Source organism: Netta rufina, assembly GCF_964035555.1.
Source record: "Netta rufina genome assembly, chromosome: 2".
In the NCBI taxonomy this organism is placed as follows: Eukaryota; Metazoa; Chordata; class Aves; order Anseriformes; family Anatidae; genus Netta; species Netta rufina.
The window spans coordinates 158696771-158724624 of NC_140124.1; the positions used below are offsets into that span (position 1 = coordinate 158696771).

Below are 27854 nucleotides of genomic sequence, written 5' to 3' on the forward strand. Positions count from 1 at the left end.
CAGGCCCTGGGCTGGGCCGGGTGCCAGGCGCCACGCCAGGAACACCAGGGCTGGCACAGCAGGGCCGAGCGTGGCACGAGCGGGCTGCCGGGTGGTGCAGGGGCAGCGCTGGCTCCATGCGATGTTGGGGCCAGCGGGATCTGCCCAGCAGCAGCAGGACCGTGCTGGGGGCAGCTGAGCGCATCGGCCCCGTAGCAGCACCCGGGGAGGGCCTGGGCTGGCCCGGACAGATGGCAGTGGCTGGGGAGCGAGTTAATTGCCTCGTGCGTCAGCAATTAGCAGCAGCTCCCTCCCTGCAGTGTGGTGCGCTGGGACACGGCTGCTGGAGGTGGTGGGGTGGGCGCACCGCGCGGGCACAGCCCTCGTGCCGGGGTGGCTGCAGGCTGCTGCGCCCATCCTGGTGGGCTCAGGACGGGTCCCAGCAGGGGGCAGCTCCCCAGGGTGGCACGGCCGGTGCAGAGCCTGCACCCTGTGCTCATCAGCACCCTGGGGCTGTGCACTGCCTCACTGCCACCAGAGAGAATTCCTGCTGCCTCACCTCCACCTTCCTGCCGCCCCTCAGGGCTGGACACCTCTCACAAACCTCATGAGCCCACTGAGACCCTTCTGCCCCCGTCCCTACCCCTCTCCATGGACGAGATACCCTCACCCACAGACTCTCCTGGGTGGGGTTGACCTCCCCTTCCTGGGGCTGAGAACTGACAGCAAACCCTGAGCTCTGCAAATCCTGCGGGCTCCTTCTGGGAAGCCTCGGCCCTTGGGAGCAGCACCCGATTGCTGGAGGGGACCCCCCTCATGCCCACAGCACTGTGCCCGTGTTGGCCATAGCACGGGTGGCCCCCTGGTGTGGCAGTGGGGCCGGGCGGTGGGACCCCACTGCGGTGCCTGGCAAAGGGGCAGGCCCCTGGTGGGGTGTGCCGGGGGGGAGCACCCCCCACATCCACGCTTCTCTTGCTCTCAAACACTCATGCCAGTGCCTCGTTGCTCCCTGTGCATGGGGCAGCACCGGTGCCTCGGTGTCACGCAGCAGGACTCGGCATCAGCCAGGCCCCGTGCGGACAAGCGGCACCGCCAGGACCACAGGCACAGGGACAGCAGGGAGCCAAGGACCTGCCCCTGGGGCTGCTGCTTGTCAGCCTCTGGTACCAGCAGTGGCCAGCCAAATCCCACAGCGAGGCTTTCCCAGGGGTCAGGGGGCTCACCAGGGAGCCCCTCGCAGTGCCACTGTGCCAGGGCAGTGTGCGAGCAGTGGGGTAGGGGCAGAGCCGTGGCAGGGGCTGCCCGGTCCCACTGCTCCCCGCCAGAGCTGCTGCAGGTTTGCCCGGTGCCTGCAGCCCTGGTGGCCCCGGCGCAGCCAAGAGAGCACAAGCACCGCGCGAGGGAGCGCCGGGGCCGCAGCCGTGCCGGGGGAGCGGCGCTGAGCAGCGTCAGCTGCCACGGCACGGCACCGCGCGCTGGGAGCGGCCGAGCAAGCGTGTAATTGGGCCAGGCTAATTATGATGGATAACTCTATTATATTCCCGTTTTTAATGCGCTGCAGCTTAGCCTGCCCCGCTGACGCGCAGGGCAGAGTTCACCCCTTGCAGCCCCCGCGAGCTCAGCGGCCGCGCAGCGTTAAAGCCTCGGTGTGCGGGGCGCTGAATGCGGCGCCCATAATGGCTGTCACTCAGCCCTGCGCGCACAAACGTTTGCAAACAGCCGGTGACCAGCTCACACAAAGCACTCGCGGGGACCCCGCCGACGCTCGCCAGGGGGGCTCGGTGCTCCCAGGTGCGTGGCAGCCGAGCCGGGCACCAGCCCTGCCGCCGGCACGGATTGCCTTTGGCTGTGGGGTGCGCGTTCCCTTGGCTGCGGGGCCCCGTCCGGCCGCGGGGGACCTGTGGCTGCCGTCCCAAGCGGGGCCACGGCCGCCAGCTCGTCCCCGCTGGCACGCAGCGCCTGCCAGCTCCCTGCGCCCGCCGCCCCGGGCACTGCTGGCGCCGCGCTGCAGCCCGTGGCTCGCCGCGCTGGGAACGCTGTGTACAGCTTAGCAGGCAGCCACAAAGCAGCACCGGCCTCTCCCACGCCCCCCCCCCTTCACCAGGGTGCTGAACTTTTCTTTAGGGTGATAAGCTGCCCCGCTCTGCTTCCTCCGCACGTGTGGAGCCCAGCAGCTCCCCTGCAGCCTGCCGCAGCCCCGGGGCACACAGCCCCCCAGCCCCCCATGGAAATCTTGGTGCTCATCAGCCGAGGACAGCGCTGCCCCGTGGGGTGTGCCCGTGTCCCGGTGCCGCTGCGTGGCACGGTGCGGTCAGCACGGCGGGCTGCTGCTGGCAGTGTGCTCGGTGGTCTCGGCTGCTGAACCCACCCCTCTGCTGGCTGCAGGCCCCGGGAGGCAGGAGGGGGGCTGGTGGCACTGGATGCCCGGCACCCGCTGCAGGGCTGGGTGCCGCCAGGCTGCGGGGCCGGCCAGGGTCTGCGGTGAGGCCGAGTGGCCTCGGGGTGCTCTGAGCTCTGAAGCCGCTGACAGGGCCATGGGACCTGGGGCGGCGCGGGGACCCGTGCCCCCCTCCTGAGGCACCTCGTCACTGCTGTCAGGCGGCTCCAAATCCGTTCGTTCTGGTTGTCATGTCCCAGGACGGAGCTGTGCCTGGTGACTGTCCCAGCTCTTCCCACTGCTGCGCTGAGCTGGGGGCAGAGGCGGGAGCACGGGCAGCGAGGAGCCCCACGGACTGCCTGAACTTGACTGTGAACACCAGGGACACTCCTCGTGCTTGTGAAAATATTCCACACCCCTGCTTGTCGAGCCTGTGGTCCTCAGCCTCTGCCCCTCGCAGGCAGCGCTGGTGCACGGCGTCGCAAACGCACGGCCAGCAGATCGCTGTGGGGGCCACCCGCCCACCCTGGCTCTGCCTCGTGCTCACGTTCCTTCTCATCCCCCTCCTCGCAGCATCCCACAGGAGGTTTGTACCTCACCTCCCGCAGCCTCTCGCAGCAGTTCTGCTCCCCCATCTCGGCAGCTCTCTGGCTGTGCCCCGGGTGAGCTCTGTGTGACCCTGAGCTCCTTTGAGCTCCTTTGGGCTCGGGGCTGCTCTGGCCACTGCTGGGGGGTGGCGAGGACGAGGGACCACAAGGGTACGTGTGGGACCGCGGGCTGCAGGGACCGGGCATGTGGTATCTGGTCCGAGACACGCAGTTGATGTGCAGGAGGTGGAAATGGGGCGAGGTGATGCTGCCCCGGTGGGGACGGGGTCAGAAAGTCATCGCTGCTGGTGCCGTGCCCATCTCGAGACTGCTGGTGACAAGTCCTGCCAGCCCACTGGTCTGGACTGGGAGAGCACAGGGGTGGCACTGGAGGGAGGGGAGGACTCCCACAGGCAGCCAGTACACGAGATAATATGGGGGGGATCCTTTGTGCCGTGCAGCTCAGCCTCCTCCGGGCAGTGCCCCCAGCCCAGGGCCAGCTGCTCCTGGGGCTTTGGTGCTGGGGTTTGTGAAGCCTGCCCAGCCCTCGGCACATCCCGCACCCACCCGCGGGCCCTGCAGGGATGGGTGCAATGCGGCTCGGGGCAGGAAGGGGCAGCATGGCTCGGTGACAGGGACAGGGACAGGGACAGGGCAGTGCCTGAGTGTGCAGGGCTTGGGCAGGTGGGGAGCTCTGTGGGGCACTGAGGGGCTCTGTGGGGCACTGAGGGGCTCTCCCTGCCTGGGCTGCGCTCAGCCTGGCACTGAGCACAGGGTTTGGCACTGCCGGCCTCGTGAGGGGCAGATTTAGGGATGTGGGGGGCCCCAGACTGCGATGGGCTCACAGGTGTAGCTGAGGAAACAGAGGTCTGAGAGCAGTCCTGGGAAAACAGAGACAAGAGATTTGGGAGCACTGCGGGAGCTGCTGCGGTGCTGGAGCTGGCAGGGAACGCCGAGGGCTGGTGGTCCCAGGGGCTTTGTCCTGGGGGGTGAGGATGGGCCCTGCGGCTGCCCCATCTGTGGGGGGCACTCCCTGCTGGGGGGCACACGGCGGCACCCTGAGACCTCTGTGCCAGTGCGAGGCGAGCATGTGGGGCCTTGGGGGAAAACGGGGCAGCTGGGGCAGGGTGAGTTGGGCTTCCTGGGCACCCGGGCTGGGCTGGGGTTGCACCCACGGGGTCCCTGCTGCCCTGCAGCACCAGACGGCTCCTCCTGCCTGCAGGTATTGGCCCCACCATGCCCAAAAAAACCATCCCACCCCTTCCTTCTGCTCTCTCTGCAGACACACTTCGCTGCGGATGGCACCGGGCTCTCCGGGACGAGCACGGAGGGGCTGTCACCAGAGGCGGAGGAGCTGGAGAGGTACGGGTCTGCTGGGCACGTCCAGACCTGGCCAGGGCCAGGGACTGCTCGTGGGCATCTTCGTGATGGCTGGGGTGAATCTGGCACCGTCCCGCCTGGGTCAGCCACTGGGAAAGGGACACGGGTGTTGCGGGCAGCTTCATCGCTGTCCCACCCAAACCGAGGGGTCCCTGAAGGGGACCCTGCACGTCCTGGCTGTGCCCTGCGCCCCTGCAGCCCCGCGTGTCCCGCACTCTCTCCACAGGGCGCAGCAGCGGGGCGAGGGGACGGAGTGGCGGCTGGAAGTGCACGAGCAGCTGCTGGCCCTGCGGCACTGGCTGGACGCCGTGGAGAAGAGGCTGCCGGAGCCGGGCCCTGCGCTGCAGGTATCGGGCTGGCCCCGGGCGAACGGCGGCCGGCAGAGCCAGGCAGGACCCAGCCCACGGTTCACGGAGGCTGGTGAGGTCTCGGTCCCCAAACGGGGCAGTGAGTGCCTGGCTGCGGCTGGTGGGAACGGTGTGGCCCTGCCAACCTCCCCCTGGCACCGAGGGACCAGGCAGGGGGCTGTGTCCCCACGGCGCTCACCCCGTGGCACGGCCGTGTCTCCGTACCCCACCGCCACCTCCTTTGGCTGTGGAGAGCTTGGAGCCTCGAGCCCCCGCTGGCAGCCGGTCCCTGCCACCTCCTGCCCCTGGCGCAGCCCCGTCCTGCGTCCCCTGCATCCAGCCAGGGCCGTGCAGCTGCGCAGGGAGGGCTGCACACGCTGCCCAGCCGTGTCCCCGCCGTGCAGCCCTGCGTGCCCATCTGCTCGCAGGGCCCTGCCAGCAGGCTGTGAGGCGTCCCCCCGGCCGGCACGGCCTCGGTGCAGGGCAGCAGCGGGAGCACCCGGCCGGCGGGGGCTGCCCTGGCCAGCCCCTCCTCGCGGCCCTGTGAGCAGTCCCCTCGCTGGCTCCTTTTGTTCTGGGGCTGGCCAGCACACGGGCTCCCCGCGCACACATGACAGCACAAACTGAAAGGGCCATTCATCGCGGCCCTGGCGCAGACAAAGCCGAGGCCGAGGAGAAACCCACCCAGCTCCCGGGATCTGAGGCTGCGGATTCCAGCCGCCCGCTCCCGCCGCTGCCCCGCGCTGGGCTCGCTCTGCCCGGGGCACCTGCGCCACCCCCAGCCCATACCTGAGGCCGGGGAGCGTGCCAGGAGAGCTCCTGGCAGGCACGGGTCGGGCACAGCGAGCAGCTCCGGGAGGGAGCCGGGGCTGCTGCCCCCACCTCGGGGGGCCCCGGCCGGGCGTTCGGGGACACGGGAGCCTCAGCAGCGTGGTGGCTGTGCCGGGGGTGTCCAGGCTCCTGCACGCCCTGCATAGGGCTGCGTGGTGGGGGGCGAGAGCCGTGCTGCAGGAGCAGATGGAGCTGGGTTTGGGGGAGCAACAGAGGGGTGCAGACCCCCCGGCCAGCTCCTCTTTGGGGTGCTCAGTGGGGCAGCATCACCCCCCCCAGCACCAGGGGCTCAGCACCCTTGGCCAGCCCCCGGCTGCCTCCCCGTTGTCGTGGCTCCCCAGGGGGGTCCCGGAGCACCCAGGGAGGCCTCAGCCTCCGCAGGGCGCCCACGCGCACCCCCAGCAGCGGGTGCTGAGCCCCCCGCTCAGCGGGAAGGCGCCGCAGAGCCCCGGGCTATGCTAATTCCCTGCCGCGTCTCTGGCAGCCGAGCAGACAAAGCCCCCGGACGCCTCCGCCCGCTGCTTTCAGGATTGCCCAAGGGACCCCATCCATCAGCGCCGCGACGCTGCCGGGGCCCCCCGAGGGGCACCCGCTCCTTGTGCGGGGCAGGAGCCCCCCGGCCCCGGGGTCGTGCCCCCCACGGGGTGGGCTCGGGCAGGCTCCGGCGCTGGGGCTGGCGGCACGGGCACCACGGGCAGCAGCCGAGCCCCGACCCCCCCGGGAGCCCCGAACCCCTCCCGCACCCAGGGCAGCGGCGAGTCCGGCCCGGAGACCCCCCGGGGGGGGCGGGGGGCTCTGTCCTGGCACCGCCGCCCCCCTGCCCGGCCGCCCCCCTCCCGGCCCCCTGCTCCCACCCGAGACCCCCCCACCCCGGCGTTGGGGTGCGCGGGGAGGGGGCCGCGCCCCGGCCACCCCCGGGGGGGCCGCGCTCGGGACCCGGGGTCGGGCAGCGGCGCCCCCCCCGTCCCCCCCATCCCCCGTAGCCCCCGTCCAGCCCGGGGGGGGGCCGCGCACGGGGCCGGGTCCCGGCCCCCCGGGGCTCTCCCAGCCCGGTCCGGGGCCGGGGGCAGGTGCCGGGGAGGGGGGCGGTGGGAACGGCGCCGCTCCCCTCCCCCGCCCGGGATGGCTGCGAGGCCCCGGGGGTTTCCCCGGTAACGGCCCCGCCGCGGCTCAGCACGCCAAGGGTTAACGAGAGCGGCCGTATTGTACGAGCGGGGCGTGCGGCGGGGTCAGCAGAGCCGTGCCGAGCCGCGCCGAGCCGCGCCGAGCCCCCCGGGCCATGTCCCCGCGCCGGTGACCCGGGGCCCGTCCCCGCTCCGCGCCCCCGGCGCCCGTCCCCGCCCCGCCGCCAGGGGCCGGCGGCGCCCCCGGGAGCGGGCGGCGGGAGCGGGGCGGCCCCGGCCCACGGACACCGCGGGGTGAGTGCGGGGCTGCGACCCCCGCCCCGCCTGGGGACCCGCGGGGGGCGAGGGGGCGCACGGGGGGGGGCGCGCCGCGGGGCCGGGCGGGGCGGGGCGCGAGGTCCCCGCGGGGTGCGGGGGGTTTGGGGGGGTCTCCACGGCCTCCCCCGGGGACCCCGCGGGCAGCCCCGACCTGCGGGGGGCCGGGGGGCGCGCCTGGGGGTCGGGGGGCGCTGAGTGCGGGGTCGGGAGCGGGGTCCCGGAGCCCCCCTGCAAGGTGCAACCATGGGAGAGTGGTCGCAGGTGCCGTGTGTGGGGTCTGCGCCGTGCCGGGGGGCTCAGAGTGCACCCACGGGGCTGACCCCTGCGGGGCGTGCACCCTGCGTGTGCAGCGCGCTGACCCCGCGTGTGCCCCCGTTGCACGTGCCCGCGGCTGGCGTGGGCATGTTTGGGGCTGCGTGGCGCCGCTGCGGGGTGCGTGCGTGCAGCGTGGCGGCGGTGCGGGGTCTGCGCCTGTTGCATGGCGTGCGAGGGGCTGAGCAGCGTGGGTGCAAGCGCACGTGGGGAGCGTGGCCATGCTACAGGTGCACGCAGCAGCAGGTGTGTGCAGTGCTCCTGCGTGGAGCTGGGTGCTGCCAGGGGCTGGGCTGCAGCCGGGGGGCTGTGGGCAGGGGGCTGCGCGTGCACGCAGAGCCCCAGCAGCCAGGGGTCCGTGCTGGCGATGCGGGTGGGTGCACGCGTGTGTGCGCCCCTGCAAGCCCCCTGGGCGTGCGTGCACGCGTGTGTGTGTGTGTGTGTGTGTGTGTGTGTGTTCCTGCACGCGGGTGTGTGCCCGGCACCAGGCCCCGGGCGCAGGCTGCGCTGCGGCAGCGCCGGGCTGGGTCTGGCGTGGGAGGGTCCTGGCGGGTGGCGCGGGGGATTTATGGCTGCGGCAGGCGGGCAGGGGCCGGCGAGGCGGGGAGCTGCCTGCCTGCCGGGTGGGTGCTCCCGATGGACGGCCCCGGCCCCGCTCCCCCCCGCAGGTCCCCGGTGCTGCCTTTGTCAGGGCGCCGCAGACAGATGGCTCTTTTCTCCCGGCTCCGCTCGCCTCGGAGTTAATCTAATGGCACAAAGCGATGCTGGTTGGGAGCATCTGCCTGTCTGCGGGCGCCCTGCGCTGCCTCCCGGTACCTTTCATTTACATTTCTCTTAACGAGACGCGCATCTGCCAGGCAGGGATGCGCGCTGCCCGCCGAGAGGTGGCAAAGCCACAAGTCCCGTGGTGTCCCCGCCCGGCGCCATCCCTCTCCCCGTGACAGCTAGGGCTAGGTGACCACCAGTGCCTCATCCCTCTGTGCCCAGGGCCCTGGCCCTGTTGTTCAGGGGCTTTTGGGTCCCCCGGGCCTGTGCAGGAATTCGGGTGGCAGCAGCATCCTTTGGGGCAGAAGTGCAGCTGGGAGCCGGGGCCCTGAGGTGCAGGATGAGGCCCCAGGCGCTGCAGAGCGGGGCTCGGCCACCGAGCAGCCCCGTGGTGGCTCCGATAACATGCGTCCTCCTGGCTCGTTTCAGGCCGGGATTTGAGGTGGGGGCCCGGCGCCCGCGCCATGGGGAACTCGGTGAGTCGGCCCAGCTGCCTGGGCGAGAAGAGCCGGCGCTCAGAGGAGCTCCTCCGGGAGCCGCAGCTCCGGGACCTGGGGCTGGACGTGGGGCAGCCGCCCGGCGGGAGCGTCGCGGAGGCCCAGATGGGGCCGCTGGAGAAGCCGCCGGCGCCGGTGGAGAACGGCTGGAGCCCGGCACCTGCGGCTGGCCGGAGCGGGGCAGGCAGCCCTGTGCTGAAGCGCAGCCTCTCGGAGGTGGCGGTGCAGAACGGGGGCGCAGCCTGCGTCCCGCTCAAGGGGCAGGGAGAGGCGCGGGGCGCAGCCTGGACGCCCCCCCGGGCCGGCGCCCCCCGGAGCGCCTGGTCCTGGAAGCCCGTCACCACGCGGGAGGTGACAGAAGTGACGGAGGTGACGGAGACCATCGTGACGGAGATTGTGGAGGTGACCGAGTACCCGGCCGGCGAGAAGGGCGAGCCCCTGGTCACCCGGACGGTCACGGTGCTGACGGAGCGCGTGGGGGAGCTCGCAGCCGGACACGCGGATGCCCCAGAGGTGACTGCCGGGCAGGAGCCTCTCGCCAAGGACGACGCCGTGCTGGCCCCAGGCGTGGGCTGGGGGGGCCCAGCACCCCCAGCTGGGTACCAGGAGGTCGGAGCAGCCCCCTCCCCTCTGCCACGGCGGGTGGGGGCTCGAGCCTGCCCCTGGCGCCGTGAGCCTGTAGGGTGCACACCGTGCTGGGTGCCTCAGGGTGTGCGCTAGGGCTTTCCAGAGCTCTGCAGGCAGTGCCTGATCTTTTGGCCCCGAGGACCGAGAGGTCTGTGCAGAGCCCTTCCCCAGCACGGCTGTGCCAATGGGACCGGGAGGTGACATGGGGCCAGGCCAGGGGTGCTGGGGAGGACTCGGGCTGGGCTGGGTGCCTCTGTCCCAGCTCCGCCTCCGGGACTGGGCATCGCAGGGACCGCAGCACCCCAGCCCTGCGGCCGTCCCGAGCCGGGGTGGCTCAGCCACCTCTCTCCCCAGGTGTCCCTGCGGGCTGTCCCCGTCCCGGAGGATGTGTCAGGTACGGAGCGAGCCCAGGACACTCTGGAGAGCCTGCTGGCCTGGGTGGCAGACATGGAGGAGCTGGTGAGCAACCAGAAGCCGCCCTCCTCGGAAGTGAAGGTGGCGAAGGCGCAGCTGGAGGAGCAGAAGGTCGGCAAATCCCGGGCAGGCGCAGCCCTCCCACGCTGCTCTCCCTCCAGCCGGGGATTACAGGGCTGGGGGCTGGGGGCCGGGCGGCCCCCCCGGCACAGCTCTGTGCCGTGCCCCCTTCAGCTCCTGAAGCGGCTGCTGGAGGAGCGGAGGCCCCGTGTGGAGCACGTCCTGCAGGAGCGAGCGGCGCTGCCGGGCACCACGGCAGCAGCAGCCGAGGGGAGCAGCAGCCTGTCCAGCCTCGGGGAGAAGTGGGGCAAGCTGATGCAGGAGGCAGAAGCCAGGTGGGTCAGGGCCGAGGCATTTCTCAGCGGGGTCAGCGCCTCCAGCCCTGTGTGTGCAGGAGTGGCTGGCGGTGCCATGCAGCTCCCCCGCCGTGCCCTGCAGCGGCAGCAGCACGTGCTCTCGCCACGTCTGTGCAGGGTCAGCGGCTCTGTGCTCGCCCTGCTGCGAGGAATGGAGATGGAGCAGGACTGGGGCTGGTGCAGCTGGGCAGGGGCCACCTTGCCCTGTGTTCCTGTGTCCCCATGTCCCCGTGTCCCCATGTCCCTGCATCCCCGCTCCCTGGACTCTGAGCCCAAGGCGCCCACAGCGTGTCCCTGGGGTGGACAGGGGGATGCCGGCCTCACCTCTCATGGTCGGGGTGGGAAGCTCAGCCCAGCTCACCCACCTTCCCGGCGCAGGTACGGCCGCCTGGAGCGGATCCTGCCGGCAGCTCAGAGCTTCCAGGAAGCCGTGGACTCCTTCCAGGAGTGGCTCGGTGCCACAGAGCGGCAGCTGGCCCAGCTCTGGCGTGCCAACGGCTGCGTCAGCCGCGTGCAGGAAGCCCACCAGCAAACCCAGGTCAGGGTGGGCACAGACACAGCGGGACAGGGCATGGAGGGAGCCGTGAATTTGGGCACGGGGAGGGCTGGGACGGGGAGAGCAGCCGCTGCCACAGGAGCCTCCCTCCCAGGCCCTCTGCGAGGAGATCCGCGCCCGGCTGGCGGAGCTGGAAGGAGTCCTGGAGAGCGGGCAGCGGGTCCTGCAGATGGTGACAGGTGAGATGGGGACGGCGCCACGTGGGGGACCGCAGCCCCGGGGCTTGGGTAGCGGGGTCTGTGGGGTTCCTGCTGCAGTCCCAGTGAGGGCAGAGCCTCGGGAAGGGGCTGGCCTGGAAAGGGGGGCGGTGGAGATGCCCCCGGACGAGCAGGGTGAGATGCGCCCATGTGGAGCTGGGTCCCTGTGGATGTGGAGGGCCACAGGGTGGGGACAGGGAGGTGGAAGAGAGAGGCACAGAGCTCTGCCCTGGGCTGTCCGGCACCAAGGCATGTCCCAGGGAGGTGGCAGTGGGGGCACCCCATGGTGCGGGGTGTCCTTGGGGTGCTCCGCTGGGCTGCCACTGACTTTGGGAGCACGGCATCGTGCGATGCCTGCCCTGCCTCGTGGAGGGGGCACACGCATCTCATCAGAGAGCGGCCGGGGGGAGCCCAGGGCAGGGCAGTGGCAGCAGCAGACAGGCACTTGGTGGGGATGGGGGCAGAGCCAGGCCCAGGAGAAGCAGAGGAGGGGAAGAGCAGGATGTGGAGACCGTCAGGAGGGAGGGAGGGCGCGCTCGCTGCAGCAGGTCCCTGGCCCTGGGGATGGTGCTGCAGTGCTGAGGCTGCTCGTGGCACCGCCGCAGGGGAGGAGGCGCAGCTGGCGCAGGAGAAGATGGAATCCCTGAGGATGCGGTACCTCATCGTGGGCCAGAGCAGCGCTGACACCGTGCACCGTCTGGGGCAGACCCTGGAGGCCTCCTCCCGCGTGGGCACTGCCCAGGAGGACCTGGCGCTCTGGCTGGGACGCGTGGAGAAGGAGCTGGCCTCCTGGGACAGCCAGCACGGCGGCCAGGAGCCTCCAGTCAGCACGAGCGACAGGGAGAAGGTGCGGGAAATGGGGGCCCTGGGGACGGGCCCTGGGGACTGTCCCCCTCTGTCCCCATCACGCAGCCAGGGAAGGGTCTGGAGGGGAGCAGGGATGGGCCGTGCCGGGCAGCGGGGAAGTCCTGCCCTGACCGAATGCGCCGGGGGCTCTGCCCTGGAAGCCCCCCCGGTGCACAGCCAACAGCTCCCCTCCCTGCTGCAGTTTGAGCAGATCCTGGGCTCTGAGCTCGCCCACCTGGAGGGGCTCGGCGAGCGGCTGGAGGCGGTCAGCCAGGTCCAGCTGGACGCGCAGGCGCTCCGCTCGCAGCTCTCGGACCAGAAGGTGGGTCGGAGAAGCTGCTCAGGGCCACCGTGCGCCCTGCTCGTGCCATCCCCGGGGCTGGGGGCTGGCTGCTGTCCCCCCACAGAGGGTCGTCGGCGCCGGGCAGGGGGACGGCCAGCCCCCGGGGGCCGTGTGCCTGGGTCTGGCACGTGCAGCCGCGCAGAGCTGCCAAGCGGCACCGCTCTGCCTGTGTCTTGCAGCTGCTCTCTGCTGAGATCCTGCACCACCGCGGGCTGGCGGAGCGGCTGCTGGGCATCGCGGACCCGCTGCTGCGGTCCTGCCCCGAGCCCCTGCAGCAGCGCCTGCAGGTGAGTGGCCGCAGTGGGGCCGTGCCGGGTGGTACAGGGGGGACGAGGCCGGCTGTGCCGTGTCCCCGTGCTGGCAGCGGGCACCCAGCGAGCTGCGTGTCTCTGCAGCCCTCGGTGCAGGTGCTGCGGGAGCGTGCGGAGCAGCTCTTCGTGCGCAGCGGGGCCTGCGCCGTGCAGCTGGAGCACGCCCAGTCCCTGCTCGCGCAGTTCGCCGAGGCTCACGCCGAGCTCTTGCCATGGCTGGAGGAGACGCAGGCCGTCGGGGTGCAGCTCTCCCCAAATGCCATCAGCTACGAGGCCTTCAAGGAGCAGCAGGCACTGCTGCAGGTGAGGGATGGGGAAGGGCAAAGGCTGGGCTGAGCTCTGGCACCCCGTGGGAGTGCAGTGGGGAGGGCACCGGGGCTCAGCCCAGGACGGGGCAGGCAGCAGGCGCTGGTGGCTGAGCACAGAGGGGACGTGGGAGAGGGCAGCGCACGGAGCAGGAGCTTGGCCCCGTGCTCCCCGTCCCGTGGCCCCTCACGCTCCCACGGCCTCTCCTCTGCCACCAGTGCCTGCGGGAGGCGATCGCGGAGCACCGGCCCCTGATGGGGAAGCTGCAGCGCGTCTCCGCGCAGCTGGTGGAGCTGAGCCCGGAGCAGGGCGCCCCGTTCCAGCAGCGCTGGCAGGAGGCAGAGGAGCAATACTGCCGTGTCCGCGAGCGTGTGCGCCAGGCGGCCGCTGTGCTGGAGGATGCGCTGCCGCGGTACAGCCAGGTACGGCCGGCACGGGGGCTGGGTCCCCCCGAGCTTCCCTCCGGTGACCGGGCCGGTCCCGCTGCACCTTCCCCAGCTGACCGAGCGCATGGACCTGCTGCTGGAGTGCCTGGAGCGGCTGCAGAGCCGCCTGCAAAGCCAGCCCTCTGTCCGCGGCGACACGGCCCACCTTCGGGAGCAGATCCGGGAGAACAGCCTGGCCCTGGGCGAGCTGGAGAAGCTGGGGGTGGCCCTGGAGACCGTGCAGGCACAGGGCGCCGAGCTGCTGGCCAGCATGCAGGCAGCCAACTCCGACGCTGCTGCCAGAGGTGCTGGCAGGGGGTGTGGGAGCAGCACGTCCCCGTGTGGGTGCAAGGCCCCGCGTGGCGCCCCGGGCCGAGCCCCGTCCCTCTTGCGCCCTGCAGGGATCCAGGAGCGGACGGCGCAGCTGCTGTCCCAGTGGGGCCGCCTGCGGGGCCGCTGCGAGGAGCAGGAGCGCTGGCTGCGGGAGCTGCTGGCGCTGGCCGACCGCTTCTGGCACGGCCTCTCGGAGCTGGCCCTGACGCTGAGCGACACCCAGCAGCTGGTGCTGGGCCTGGAGGAGGCTGGCGGCGAGCCCGAGGCCATCCGCACGCGGCTCCGCACCATGCAGGTACAGGGCAGGGGTCCCCAAGGGCAGCCCCGCGGCACGGGCAGCTCCGAGCCCCCTCCCCACCCACAGGCGCTGCGGGAGGAGATCGACTCACTGCAGGGCGAGCTGGACACGCTGGGCATCCTGGGCGTGGAGCTGATGTCCTCCTGCGGGGACCCCGACAAGCCCGACGTCACCAAGAGCCTGGATGATGTGAGCGCCCTGGCTGGGGGGCTGGGGGGCAGGCGCGTTCCCAACCCTCTTGGGTGCCCCTGGGCTGTGCTGCAGGGTGGGTGGGTGTTCTGGGCTGGTGTCCTTGCACAGGGGACGGTGTCCCTGGCATCCCGTGGTGGTGCCGGCTGACTTGCGCCCTGTGCCGGTGCCCACCCCCCCGAGCTCCGCGCGGTGCCGCTGACCCTCGCGCCCTGCCGCAGCTCTACTCCTCCTGGCACAGCCTGAACAAGGTGTGGACGGAGCGCTACGCACGCCTCGAGGAGCAGCTCCAGGCCTCCGTCAGCTACCAAGAGACCATGCAGGTGGGGTGCCGGGAGGGCTGGCGTGTCCCGTGTGCAGGGAGAGGGATGGGGACAGCGCCTAGGGCCCCCCGCCCTCCCCAACGCCTCGGTCCCTCCGTCCCCAGCGGCTGTTCGAGTGGCTGGACGCGGCTGAGCTGCGCATCGCGGAGGAGTTCCTCGTCGGTGGGGACCTGGACATGGTGCAGCAGCAGCTGGCGGAGCTGAAGGTGTGCCGTGCTGCAGGATGGCTCCCCGGCCTGGGGTCGGGCGTGGGGAGCAGGGGGCAGGCGGGCGCTCGGGGTATCTCCTGGCACGGTGTGTTGGACAGAGCCGGTGCCCCCTGCACCTGCTCCTGGTCTGCAGAGGGTGGCCAGGACCTGCCCGGGGTGCCCGAATCCCTCCTGCCCGAGGTGCCTCGAGCGGGCAGGGCTCCTGGCTCTCCACGAGGAGGAGCTCTGGGCCCAGGTGCCCGTGCCAAGCTGTGTCAGGCTGTGCCAGGCTGTGCCAGGCTGTGCCAGGCTGTGCTGCACCATTCCAAACTGTGCTGTGCCATGGCATCCTGTACCGTAGTGTGCCATACTCAGCTGTGCCGTGCCATGCTGTGCCATACAAAGCCTTCCCATGCTGTACCGTGCCACTTGGCTGTGCCAACCATGCCATGCCATGCTGTGCCATGCTGTGCCATGCTGTGCCATGCCGTGCCATGCCGTGCCATGCCATGCCGTGCCATGCCTGGTGGCACCTCAGGCCCATGGCTCCATGTCAGAGGGCTAGGGACCGTGTGCCACCACCCATCTGATGGTTGGACTTGATAATCTCAGGGGTCTTTTTCAACCCACGTGATGCTCAGATTCTACAATCTGCCCCGCAGGAGTTCAAGCGGGAGCTCTACCAGTGCAAGGTGGACGTGGAGAGCCTACGGCACCAGGCTGGCCCCGGGGGGCAGGGGCAGGGGGACCCCCCGGCCCCGCTCAGCGACTTCCGACAGCGCTGGGACCGCCTGGAGGAGGAGATCGTCAGCCGCCAGGTGAGGGGGGCTCGGGCAGTGCAGGGTGGTCCCAGGCATGGGACAGGGCTGGGGTGGCAGCTCTGGGAGGCGGTGGTGGCACGTGAGCTGGTGACCAGATCTGCCATGAGATGGGCACAAGGTGAGAGCCGCAGCAGAGTGGATGTGTGGTGCTGCGTGGTGCATGGGGCTGGGTGCGCGGTGCTGGGTGCATGTGGGCAGGGCTGACCCCACGGATCGGGTGCCTGATCCTGCCCTTGCCTCCAACAGCACCAGCTGGAGGCAGCTCTGCTGGGCCTGGGGCAGTTCCAGCACCAGCTGGAGGAGCTGCTGCAGTGGCTGTCCCACACCTCGGAGCAGCTGCAGGGCCCCACGCTGCTGCGCCTCGACCTGCAGAGCTGCGAGATCGAGCTGGCCAAGCACAAGGTGAGGGCGGCCGTGGCACGGGGCTCCCTGCACGCCCCATCCCGGGCTGCCCCCAGGCTGCTGGCTGTGTGTCCCCCAAGGGGACCGGGCATGGTCCTGCCGTGGGGTCCCATTGCACCATGCGGTCCCTCTTGAGGTCCTTCTGCTGCGGGGCCGTGTTGTGCCTCAGGGCACTGCTCCCCCCAGCTCCTGGCACTGCCCAGCCCATCGCAAGGCGTCGAGCCCCGGCGCGATGGTGGCTTGGCCAGGCAGGTCTGTGGTTCGGGGTGGGCGGCGTGAGAACGCGTCCCCTCCCGCGGTGACAGCATGGAAGGAGTGAGCTGTCTCCTTCCCCTTGCCCGGGCACGCTCGTGCCGTGCCTGCTGTCAGCAGGGTGCTGCGAGGTGCACGTCGGCCGGGGGGGGGCCATGCACGGCAGGGTGGCCCCAGCCTCTTCCATCCCCCATCCTAGCAGCCCCCCTGCCACGAAGCAGCAAATTTGTTGCCTTGCACCTGCCCTGTGCCACTTGGAGGACAAAAGCCCCTGCTCTGGGCATCCCTTGCCAGGACACTCCCCAGTCCCTGTGCTGTGATGGCAGCGTTGGAGCAGGCAGGGAGGTGGCCTGGGTGCCCGGCGGGGTGCGAGGTGCTGGCCGTGACGGCCCCGTGCTGTCCCCAGGTGCTGCGGAACGACGTGATGTCCCATGCCCGCACCGTGCAGTCCGTCAACGAGGCCGGGCAGGGCTTGCTGCTCTCCAGCCTGGGGGACAGCGTGGAGGGGCTGCAGCGCAGCCTGCAGCAGCTCAACCAGCGCTGGGACGTGGTGCAGAGCGAGACCGAGAGCCGCCAGCTGGAGCTGGAGAACAACCTCAGCCAGGTGCAGAGCACGGCGGCCGCCCCCGCTGCCACGTCCCCTGCTCACGGAGGCAGTGCTGAGCCCCCTGCGCCTCCCCCCAGGTGCAGGACATCACGCTGGAGATCACGGAGCTGCTGCAGTGGCTGGAGCACGTGGAGCTGCAGCTCTTCTTCTCCAAGCCGGCGTGGGGCCACCCAGACACCACCAAAGAGAAGCTCGCCGCTCACCTGGTGAGCTCCACGTCCCCCCAAGCTGCAGAGACATCCCTGGGGGGTGCCCCCCCCTCTGTCCTCTCCGCGCTGGGGTGCTGGGACCCTTCTCTGCCTCCTCCCCTCCCCAGACGGGCAGAGCCCCTCTGCTCCTCTCCCTGCCTGTCCAGGCCTCCTGGTCACAGCTGGAGCGTTCTGCTCCCCGTCCCACTCGGGGCAGGGACGCGGGGCTCTGACACCGGGCTCTCTCGGCAGGAGCTGTGCAAGGAGATGGAGTCCAAGCAGGAGACGTACAACGCCGTGCGGGACCGTCTGCAGCGGCTGCTGGGCTCCTGCCGCGCGGCACGGCCCTGCAGCACCGAGCACAGCCTGCGCATCCTGGAGCAGAAGTGGGAGAGCGTCCACGCCGAGGCACAGGAGAGGAAGGTGTGTGGGGTGGCGGTGTGCTGCCCACCCGGGGGTGCGGACCCTGCCCGGCTCGGGGGTCTGTGGGTGCCCGTCCCTGTCAGCATCCCCGCTGTGCCTGCAGGAGCGCCTGGCCGAGGGGCTGACCGTCACCACCGAGTTCCACGGCACCATGCAGGAGCTGCTGCGCTGGGTGGCACACGCAGAGGAGCTCCTCAGCTCCCCCGCGCCCCCCAGCTTCATCCTGGACACTGTCACCATGCAGATCCAGGAGCACAAGGCAAGTGTGGCCGGGCTGGCAGGGCTCTGTCCCACCCGCAGGGGGACACCCCGTGTCCGTGGGCTGGCTTCTGGGGGCTGGAGTCCTCCGGAGAGGTCCTGAGCAGCACCGGCACTGGCACCATCAGGGGAAATCCCCCCGGGCTGCCCCCAGGGCTCCCCCCATGTGGCAGCGGTGTGGGTCTGCCCTGTGGTTCAGGGGCTTGCCCACGCACCCCAGCCACGTCTGGCTGCCCTCAGGCCCTGGTGAAGGAGGCAAACGCCCACGGGGAAAAGCTGAGCAGCCTGGAGGCCGTGGCATCGCGCCTGAAGGACTTCAGCAGGAAGCAGGACGGAGCCGTGATCCAGAACCTCGTGCTGACGGCCAAGGAGCGGCTGGGCAAGGTGCTGCAGCACACGGCGGAGCGCGGGGCGGCTCTGGAGGAGGCTCGCAAGCGCACCAAGCAGGTACCCGGCCGGGGTGGCGAGGGCACGGGCCCTGCAGGGAGCTGTGCCGCGCTGCCCGTGGCTCCTCGGCGCTGTGCCCCGGCGCTGTGCGCCCTGCACGAGTCCCCTCTCCCTGCTGCAGTTCAGCGAGTCCCGGCGGCTGCTCCTGGACTGGATGGACGAGGCGGAGCAGGCCCTGGAGGCGCCGCAGGACACGGCCACGAGCCAGGAGGAGATCAAGTGCCAGCTGGCTGAGCACAAGGTGAGGGGCGAGCTGCCCTGCGGGGGAGTCCCAAACTGCCTGGCCAAGGGCAGCGGGAGCTGAGCTGGGGGCTGTAGAGGGGCTCCCCAATTCCCAGCCCCCCCTGTACCACGGCTGGGCACCGTTCCACGTCTGCCTCTGGGTGAGGGGCATCAGCACCCCCGGCCACCCCGCTGAGCCCCGGGGTCCGGGCTCACCCCCCCCTGCCCGCAGGCTTTCCAGAGGGAGCTGCGCTCGAAGCGGCCGGTGTACGAGGCCACGCTGCGCAGCGGGAGGGCCCTGCGGGAGAGAGCCCGGCTCCCCGAGGACCTGCAGCCGCTGGAGGAGCTGCTGGGGGAGCTGAAAGAGCGCTGGGACGCGCTGTGCAGCCGGGCTGCCGAGAGGTCAGGGCACCTGCCCCGTGCCGGAGGGTGGGGTGGGGTGGGATGGGGATGGGATTGGGGATGGGATGGGATGGGATGGGATGGGATGGGATGGGATGGGATTGGGGATGGGATGGGATGGGATGGGATGGGATGGGATGGGATGGGATGGGATGGGATGGGGATATGGGATGGGATGGGATGGGATGGGATGGGATGGGATGGGATGGGATGGGATGGGATGGGATGGTGTAATAAATGGCTCAGTCTTCAAAATAGGACTATAATCAAAGTTTACAATTTATTAAAGGAATAGAGGTAAGCAAACAGTGCTGGGTGCGCCGGGAGTCTCCGCTCCACCAAGACGCACACCAGTTACATCAAGCAGCTGATTTTTATGCTCCTAGGCTGATACATATTCATTACTACTTCAAAAAAAAAACAGGGTCATTATAATTAGTTTCTGGAATCCAAACCCTCCTACTGGAGCATGCGTATCAGTCTCCGGTGGTCCCTCTGGGGGTCTCTCGTGCTGAAGGCTCATAGTCTTCCTCCCTCTTGCCCTTCTCCTTTGTCCAGCTTGGCTGTATGTCAGAGACTTGTGCAACATCCCCTGCGAGCTTGGTCTTTTAGTTGTTCTTCAGCTCTCCCCATCTCCTTAATCTCCTGGCCAGATAGCAGAGACTTGCATCCTGTCCCATGCAATAGTCACAATAGTTAGCAGTTATTCTGAAACCCCCCAGATATCAGAGACTTCAAGGAAAAACCTACAAAAACTTTTCCCTTCAAGCTCTCTATTGACACGAATTGCTAAAACATTCCTTTGCAAGATACAAAAATTACATACATTAACCACTCTGTTTTTCTTAGGCTTGTGGTTATACAATCCCAGGCACTCAGGGCTGTGGCTGTTCCCTTGCAGGCAGCACAAGCTGGAGGAGGATCTGCTCTTCTCAGGCAAGTTCACGGACGCGCTGCAGGCTCTCATGGACTGGTTGTACCGCGCTGAGCCGCAGCTCAGTGAGGACGTGCCCGTCGGAGGGGACCGGGACCTGGTCAGTGACCTGATGGACAAGCATAAGGTGGGTGTCCTGGGCCGTGCAGGGGGCTGCCTGCTGCGTCCTGGCCCCGTGGGACCCCTGGGGAGGGACAGCCCCAGGGCAGCCCTGGGCTCTGCACCAGCCCTGCCCGCAGCCCTCCATCACGCCGAGCAGTGCTGGGGTGCCCCACGTGCCCCACGCACCCCACGTACCCTGCACCTGGGGCACTTGCACAGCCACTGGGACCTCCGTCAGCTCCCACTCCCTCCTGCTCTCTCCCCCTCAGGTCTTCCAGAAGGAGCTGGGCAAGCGAGCCAGCTGCATCAAGATGCTGAAGCGCTCGGTGCGGGACCTGACCCGCGGCAGCAGCAGCGTGGACTCCCAGTGGCTGCAGAAGCAGATGGAGGAGCTGAGCACACGGTGGGACCTGGTCTGCAAGCTCTCCGTCTCCAAGCAGGCCCGGCTGGAGGCTGCGCTCCGGCAGGTGCGGGCGGTGACCGGGGGGCTGCAGGGTCTGGGGCTGCAGCTGGAGCCCCCCACGGGAAGGCTGCACACGTCTGTGCATTGCAGGGTGCTGCATGGGGTGCACAGCTGTGGGTGGCCGTGCTTTGTGGGGTGCTGTGGGGCTGTGGGTGGCCGTGCATTGCAGGGTGCTGTGGGGCTGTGGGTGGCCGTGCATTGCAGGGTGCTGTGTGGGGTGCTGGGCTGTGGGTGGCCGTGTCGCAAGGTGCTGCAGCAGGGTACCAGGTTGGGTGCTGCAGGCACCTGCTGGAGGTGCACGTGTACGGAGGGCGCCTGTGCACGAGGCAGGGTGCTGCATGGGGTGTCCTCCTCAGAGGGGATGCACCGATGGGGTCAGGGAAAGTTGTGTCCTAAGGAGTTTTTGGGGTGAAGATCATCCCCGCTGTCCTGCTGTGGGGTCTCAGCGGGGCTGGGGCTGCACAGAAGCGGCTGTGCCGGGTGCCTCGTGGGCAGCTGCAGGGCTGGGGGCTCGCCAAGGGCGGGGGGCTGCAGGGTGGGCACCAAGCAGGTCCCGGGCTGTCGTGGCAGGCAGAGGAGTTTCACACCCTGGTGCAGTCCTTCCTGGGGCGCCTCTCCGAGTCAGAGAAAACCCTCAAGTACGGCGTCTTCCCCGAGGAGGAGGCGGCTGTGCAGGAGTGCCAGAACCAGCTGCAGGTCAGTGCCAGCCCCCACCTCCAGGCACATCTCCGTTCTTGCTCCAGGATGTCCCATTGCTTGTCCCATTGGCGGTCTGGGGCCCCAAGCACCCCAAGGCATGGAGATTCGGGGCCCCAAGCACCCCACGCCCTTCCCCTGCCTGGATGTCCCGCTGGGTGGGAGCTGGTCCCAGCATCTCTGGGGTCTGCAGCGGGATGTGGGGGGCTGGGACCCTGCGGTACCACACTCTGTATGCTCTCCCAGGAGCTGATGAAGTCCCTGCAGTGCCAGCAGCTGGAGCTGGAGTGCATCACCTCGCTGGGGGAGGAGATCCTCTCCACCAGCCACCCAGACTCCATCATCACCATCAAATCCTGGGTCACCGTCGCCAAGAGCCGCTTCCAGGAGGTGAGCTGCGTGGCCCGGCTCCGTCCATCCCACCAGGGAGCAGCCACACAGCCCCACACAGCCCCCTACAGCCCCACACAGCCCCCTACAGCCCCACACAGCCCCACACAGCCTCACACAGCCCCCCACCCCGGGGCCATGCAGGGGAGCACCCACGGCCTCTCCAGCCCCACCGGGCTGGTGGTAGCTCATTCCACACACATGAGATGGCGTCCCCTGGTCCCTGGGGAGCAGAGGCTCGGGGATCCCCACCCAGATCCCGCTCCCCCAGAGGCTCCCTGCTCTGTGGATTTGCAGAGAAGAGCATTCCCAGTGCTCCCCGTGTTCCCAGTGCTCCCCGTTTCCAGTGCTCCCCGCTCCCATTCCTCCCGGTTCCCATTCCTCCCTGAACGGGTCTGTCCGGTTTGGCCGATCCCCGCACAAAGCCCTCAGTGAGCAGGGATCCGTGCATCTGATCTGAAGGTGCCCCAGGGTGTGGAGCAGCACGTCCCGTCCCGACACCCGCGGGGCTGCCCTCACCCGCAGCCCCGCTCACCCCAGATAGTGAGGATGCTGCAGGGGCAGTGAGCACGTCGGCAGCAGCACGGCCCTGGGTACAGGCACGTTTGGCCACCACCCGCAGGGATGTGCTGAGCTGTGGTGCTCAAAGCACTGGTGGCAGTCCCCAGGAGCTGCAAGGTGCCTGGCACATGAGGGGCAGAGCTGTCAGCCCTGACCCAGCTGGCCCCACTGAGCCTGCCCCACGGGCAGGGATAGGTCCCGGAGCATCCACATTCTTGCCCCATGCTCCTGCCCCATGGCAGGGTGGGTCCTGGAGCACTCATGTCCCTGCCCAGTGCTCCTATCCTGTGGTCACTGGGGCAGCTGGACAGGGTTTTGTGCTCCTGCCCCACAGCAGGGCTGGGCTGTGGCTCCCCAGATGCAGACTTCACCCCCCCGCAGCAGTGTGCAGCTGGGGCTGCCGGCACAGTGCCACCACCGGCACCGCGCCACCGCCAGCCCCAGTGGCTCAGCCCCTGTCCCTTGCTGTAGGTGCTGAGCTGGGCGCAGCAGCAGGGCGAAAGGCTGCAGGCCCAGCGGGCCAGCCTGGCGGCCGAGCGGGAGGAGATGGCCCAGCTCGTCGACTGGATCACGGCCGCCGAGGAGGCGCTGAGCCTGCGGGACCAGGAGCCGCTGCCGGAGGAGGCTGAGCAGCTGGAGGAGCTCCATGCCCAGCACGCGGTGAGGGCCCTGCAGACAGCTCCCTGCCATGCCGGGGGATCGCCATCCTCCCCGTACCCTCCTGGCACCAGTGGGAGTGCTCAGCCCCACCGAGGACCTTTGGGTGCATTCATGGCTGCAGCCGGCACATGCACGATGCTGCGGCGCTCTGGGTGCATGCCTGAGCTGCTGCTTCCACTGAGAAGGATGCTGATGCAGGACTGTCCTGGGGCTGGTTGGTGGGTGGCCGCACTCTGGCTTCAGCCCCGTGCTCCAGCTGTGCTGGCGGGTGGGGGGCACGCCTGGGGGACCCTCTGGCACGGCCGGTGGGCGCTCAGCGCCGGCCTCCTGTGGCAGGTGTTCATGGAAGAGCTGAACCGCAAGCAGCCTGACGTGGAGAAGGTCACCAAGAGCTGCAAGCAGAAGCTGGCCACTGAGCTGGGGCCACCAGCCGCCCGCAGATTGGCCACACGTAAGAGCCCCTTTGCCCCCACGCTGCGCCCCGGGCCCCTGGCCGTGCCCTCACCCCTGCCTGTGCTGGCTGCAGGGCGCCGCAGCGTGGGGAAGGCGCAGGGCGCTCCGGCGGTGCCACTTGGGGGGCTGGAGCCCCAGACGCCCCTCATGGCCCAGCTCCTGCACCGCTGGCAGCAGCTCTGGCTCCTGGCTCTGGACAGGCAGTACCGGCTGGAGACGGCCCTGCAGCGCCTGCGGGAGGTAGGGGCAGTGCTGCAGCCCTGGCTCGTGCCAGCAGCTCCCTCCCTGTGCATGGGTGGGGATGGCCCTGGGGTCAGTGGAACAGCACAGGCAGAGCCAGGAGCCTTCCCTGACCTTGTCCCCACATGTCCCCATGGATAGGGGGTGACCCCAAGGGACCGGAGCCGGCCTCACTGGAGCCTGCAGCTCCCCAGTGCAACCCCGAGCTGGGGGTCCTGGGTCCCCTGCGCCCATCTTTGATGGGTCAGGGCCGGGAGCAAGCTGGTGGCACAGCATCGGGGCTGAGCCCCGGCACTGGTCCTGAGGTGGGGGCTGAGCGGCTTTCCTGCGGCCGTGCTAATTCCTCTGTGCCTCTCCGAGCTGGAGGAGTTTGCTCACTTTGACTTCGGGGTCTGGAGGAAGCGTTACATGCAGTGGATCAGCCAGATGAAGTCCCGGGTCCTGGATGTTTTCCGTGGCATCGACAGGGACCAGGATGGGCGCATCAGCCAGCGGGAGTTCATCGAGAGTGTCCTCTCCTCCAGTGAGTGTGCCCAGGACCCGTGGTGGGCCGGGGCTGGCTCATGGGGCCGTGCCCCCTGGGACGGGGCAGTTTGGGAGCGGTGGGGGCAGGAGCTGACAGCCAGGCCCCCCCGGGAGGAGGACCCAGGCTCAGTGCCAGCGCTGGCTGCGCTTGGTACCGGGGTGCGCAGGGCACAGCGGGGCTGAGGGTCCCCGTCCCTCCCCAGAGTTCCCCACCAACGTCCTGGAGATGAACGCCGTGGCGAGCATCTTTGACATGAACGGGGACGGCTTCATCGACTACTACGAATTCGTCAGCACCCTGCACCCCAACCGGGACCCGCTGCGCCGGACCGCGGATGCCGACCAGATCCAGGACGAGGTACGGCCAGGGGGCCGCGGTGGCACGAGGCTGGTGCCCGGCCATGGGCCTGACCCACGCGGGCTGTCTTCCAGGTGAACAGGCAGGTGGCCCAGTGCAACTGTGCCAAGCGCTTCCAGGTGGAGCAGATCAGCGCCAACAGGTACCGGGTAGGTGCCAGCCCCCCCCTGCTGCCCCCCGCTGCTGTCACCCCCCGGCCGGGGGTCCTGGGCTTGCTCTGACACCCACGCACAGCCTGCACCGTGCTGAGGTCCCCCAGCTCCACGGCCCCGGCTGTCAGAGCCTTTGCAGTGGCGCAGAGAGGGCACGGGAGAGCCCCCCATGTCCCATGGGATCCCTGTCCCCAGGGGGACGTGGGACACGGGTGGCTGCCCCCTTTCCCACGTGCCTATGGCAGCAGCACCCATTCTGCGCCCCAGCAAGGAGCTCCTTCCCCTGCCTGTCTGCGGGGAAAACCCAGCATCTGTGCTGATGGAGGGGGGACCTGGTGGGCTGCTGCCAGGCACCGCTGGGTGCTGGGTCCTGCCCTCGTGCCCAGCCCCCGGCCCAGCCAAACCCCTCCAGAGCTCCCTGTGCCCTCACACGCCTCTCCCCACAGTTCGGGGAGTCGCAGCAGCTGCGGATGGTGCGGATCCTGCGCAGCACCCTGATGGTGCGGGTTGGCGGGGGCTGGATTGCTCTGGATGAGTTCCTGGTGAAGAACGACCCCTGCAGAGGTGGGCACGGCCGTCCCCGCGCCCAGCCAGCGCCCCGCGGGTCTGGGCTGCGTGCTCCCGGGTCTCACCGCCTCTGCTGTCCCTCCCCAGTGAAGGGCAGGACCAACCTGAAGATCAACGAGAAGTACCTGTCCCCAGATGCCTTCGGGGCCACCGCGGCCAAGTGCGCGGGGAACCAGTCGGCCCCCTCCTCCAAAGTGCTGTCCCCCAGCCGCTCCAACTCCAGCCTCAGCCTCTACAGCAGCGCCTCAGCCCCCAGCAGCCCCCTGGCCAGGAAGGTAAGGGCTGGGGAGCCCCGAGCCCCCGTCCTAGCAGCACTGACCCCCCCCAACACTACTGCAGCCCCTGCGTCTCTTCCCTCCCCAGTCGGTGCTGCGGAGGACGCGCTCTGGGGACCGGTGCCCCCGCTCCCGGGGCTCTCTGCTGCCCGACGGGGCCGAGCTGCAGTTCACCGCGGCCGAGGAGAGCCCGGACGTGGCACCCCCAGGTGAGGGCTGTGCCAATGTGGGGTGGGGGCTGTGGGGCTGCTGTGGGCTGGGCAGGCCTGGGGGAGCAGGGGGGTGAAGCGTGGGGAGCAGGAACCGTCTGGGAGGTGGGGGTCAGGGTGGGGGTCTGTCCCCCAGCCCCAGGAGCGAGGCAGCCGCTCCAGCCCTGCCCCTTCCTTTCAGAGCCGCCCGAGGGGTCCCCCCCAGAGCGCTGCAGCCCCTGCCGCTGAGCCCCCCCAGCCACCCGCCCTGCGCCCAGCACCCTTGGCCGGCCCCACTCAGGACTCTTCTCCCCGGAGGCCGCCCGCCACGGGGCTGAGGACGGCGAAGCTGCAGCCGTGCGCCCCACGGGTCTCCGGGCCGAGGGTGGCCGCCCTGCGCGCTCCGGTACCGCGCTGCGGCCCTGCGAGAGGGTGCCCACCGGCAAGGGCTGAGCTGTCTGTCCATCACTGACCCCAGCATATATGCAAGCATCCCCCGACACACACCAAACCACCCCCAGGCTCTGGCTGGCACATCCCCCAGCCCCACCACCCCACCCGGCAAGGCGGGTGCCACAGTTGGAGCACCCGGGGCAGCTGCGGGCGGCCTGGATCATCGCGGTGCTGGGCTCCCCCAGGGCCCCGGTGGCCCCTGTGCCCCGGGGATGGCCCCCGCCTGTCTCCCCCAGGCTCCTGTTCTCTTAAGGCAGCTGCTGAGGCCCCGGGCATTTGGCACCACCCGGCAGGGAGCCTGCCCTCGCCGCCTGCCCGTGCCTGGTGAGAGGTGGGAGGTGGCAGGGTGCCGCAGCCGGGCGCCGGGGCCCCTCACCGGGTGCAGAGCCCCATTTCTGGTGCTAACCCTCACCCCGTGGGCCTGTGGTGTGTGCGCACCAGGCCCTGGCCACAGCTGTCCCCCGCCCCGGCAGGGCTGGGGCTGCCACCGGCGGGGGTCCCCGTGCCCCCATCCCGCCCGCAGCACCCCTCGGGTGGCGGGTCCCTGCCCTGCTGACGCATGTTCACCGCCACCCCGCTAACCGGACAGCAGTAGAGCTGAATGTAACCCTGGCCGGGGCACGGCCCTGCCAGCCACAATAAAGAGTAGATTTCTTTTTCTATAAGCACCCGGGGCTTGCTGCAGTCTGTCTGTCCGCTCACCCTGCTGCCTGTCCCTGCGCAGCAGCGCGGGGGGCAGTGCTCCCAGCCCCGTGCCACCGGCGGAGACGCGCAGCGCTGGGGCCGAGGCTGACAAGCCCGGGCTGCCACCGCGGGCGCCAGCAGGCGCCGTGCCACGTTACCTCCTTTCTGAGGAAAGCGTTGCTGGGGTTCCTGCTGTGCCCAGCACCTCTGCCCAGGGAGGGGGGCCAGGCCTGTGCTGCGCCCCACGCCCATGGCAGGCATCGCCGGGACATGCAGCATCACCGTCCCCGTGTGCCCGCTGCCCTTGTCTGGCCCCACAGCCTCCAGATGCAAGGTCCCAGGCCAGCACGGCCCCGCAGTGGTGTTACTGGTCCGGCAGTGCCAGGGGAAGCTGGGATGGGGATGTGTCCTGCTTTAAACCAGGTTAAACCACAACAGGATGCATGGCTGCAGGACAGCCTGGGCCTGGGTCCCAAGGCACTGCTCACGGTGGAGATGTGGCTGTGCCCTGCAGGGACACCCTGTGTGGGGACTGTCCCCTGGTGTCACAGCAGCAGAGCCCTTCCCTGGCACCTCTGTGTTGGGAAATGAGTCCAAGACCCCCGTGACCCAGGGCAGCCACAGCCCTCCGCTGATCTTCCAGTGGGGTCTGGGATTTGCCTGGCTGCCTCCTCCCTTACCCTGGTCCTGTTGGCCCTCATGGGATTTGGTCCCACTTCTACACCACTGTCCCCTAAAACTGCCTCTGCACTCATTTTTCCTGAACAAAGTACTTCTGTGTTGGACACCACCAAAGGGGGACAGGTCTGGAAATGCACCAGTGCCCGTGCCCCATCCAGCCCACACGAAAGAGCCCCTGCAGCCCCCTGCCCATCACCGAGCCCCCCTGCGCCCCGCAGAGCAGAGCATCCACCAACGCACCCACATTGCTCCGCGCAGTGCTGCCGGCGTGGGCTGGGGCGGCCGACACGGATTGCACTGCACATTCCTCTGCCTGTGGAAATGGCATCCACCCCTCCCAGGCGGGGAACACACCCCGCACCACCGGCACCACCAGCCTGTGTCAGCCGCATCCAGGGCCCCAGGCACCGACTCTGGCTGGGACGCAAAGACAACAGGCGTGGGGCAGCGGGGGGAGCGCGTGTGGCCCCGCATTGCTCGTAGGGCTGGGCAGGCACCGGCACCCACAGAGGCCTGAGGAGCACAGGGACCCCCTGCTGCTGCGCCATCCCCACGGCAGCATGGTGACAGGGAGCTGACCATCCCCTGCTGCCTGTCCTGCTGTGGGGGGAGCGTCACAGGGCTGCAAGCACATTGCCTTGCTTTGCTGCACGAGTGGTTCGTGGGGGCAGCGAGCCAGCGGGCAGCTGCCAAGTGCAGGGACACAGCGCTGGAGGCTCAGCCCCGGATGGGCAGCACGGCCGGGCACAGGCAGCTAAACCCCTGCATCCGAGCTGTCCCAGTGGAGCTGGGTTGTGTGGGGCCCTGCTTGTGTGGCGGAGCAGCCCTACCACCAGCGGGTCCCCATGGAGGGCCATGGGGATGCTTCCCTGTTCCCCAACCACCCCGGCACCTGCCCTGGCTGTGGGAACCCCAGGAGCAGGGTCCAGCCCCGTGTGCTCGCCCTGCACACCCCGCACAGCCCCAGATGGAGCCAGCTCACATCCCTGGGCCCCATCCTGATCCTGCAAAGCCAATGGCCAGGCACAGGGACAAAATGCCCCTGGGGCTGGAGGCAGTGGCATGCTGGGGACAGCAGCTGACAGGACAGCTTTTGGTGGCTTTGGTAATGCCGGGGTCAATGTCTGCATGCCAGCCCTGCTCCTGAGCTGGGGCCAGTGC

General features: G+C 69.6%; 1 protein-coding gene across 1 annotated transcript; it reads left to right on the forward strand.

Moving 5' to 3' along the window:
- Nucleotides 1-4031: 4031 nt before the first annotated feature.
- LOC311206431 (microtubule-actin cross-linking factor 1, isoforms 6/7-like) lies at nucleotides 4032-25908 on the forward strand (the record flags this gene model as incomplete). Its single annotated transcript, XM_084281712.1, has 40 exons — nucleotides 4032-4070; nucleotides 4226-4305; nucleotides 4550-4670; nucleotides 9499-9669; nucleotides 9793-9953; nucleotides 10353-10512; nucleotides 10625-10709; nucleotides 11333-11574; nucleotides 11776-11895; nucleotides 12096-12203; nucleotides 12312-12530; nucleotides 12752-12955; nucleotides 13032-13263; nucleotides 13360-13586; nucleotides 13656-13778; nucleotides 14000-14101; nucleotides 14206-14307; nucleotides 14952-15107; nucleotides 15357-15512; nucleotides 16171-16368; nucleotides 16449-16577; nucleotides 16812-16982; nucleotides 17086-17241; nucleotides 17481-17687; nucleotides 17809-17928; nucleotides 18142-18311; nucleotides 19213-19372; nucleotides 19617-19814; nucleotides 20381-20506; nucleotides 20753-20896; nucleotides 21929-22117; nucleotides 22454-22568; nucleotides 22644-22810; nucleotides 23171-23333; nucleotides 23539-23693; nucleotides 23768-23842; nucleotides 24292-24409; nucleotides 24500-24687; nucleotides 24776-24896; nucleotides 25078-25908. The coding sequence occupies 40 exons, from the start codon at nucleotides 4032-4034 to the stop codon at nucleotides 25122-25124; spliced, it is 5925 nt and encodes a 1974-aa protein (XP_084137838.1). The 3' UTR covers nucleotides 25125-25908.
- Between the last annotated feature and the right edge of the window lie 1946 nt (nucleotides 25909-27854).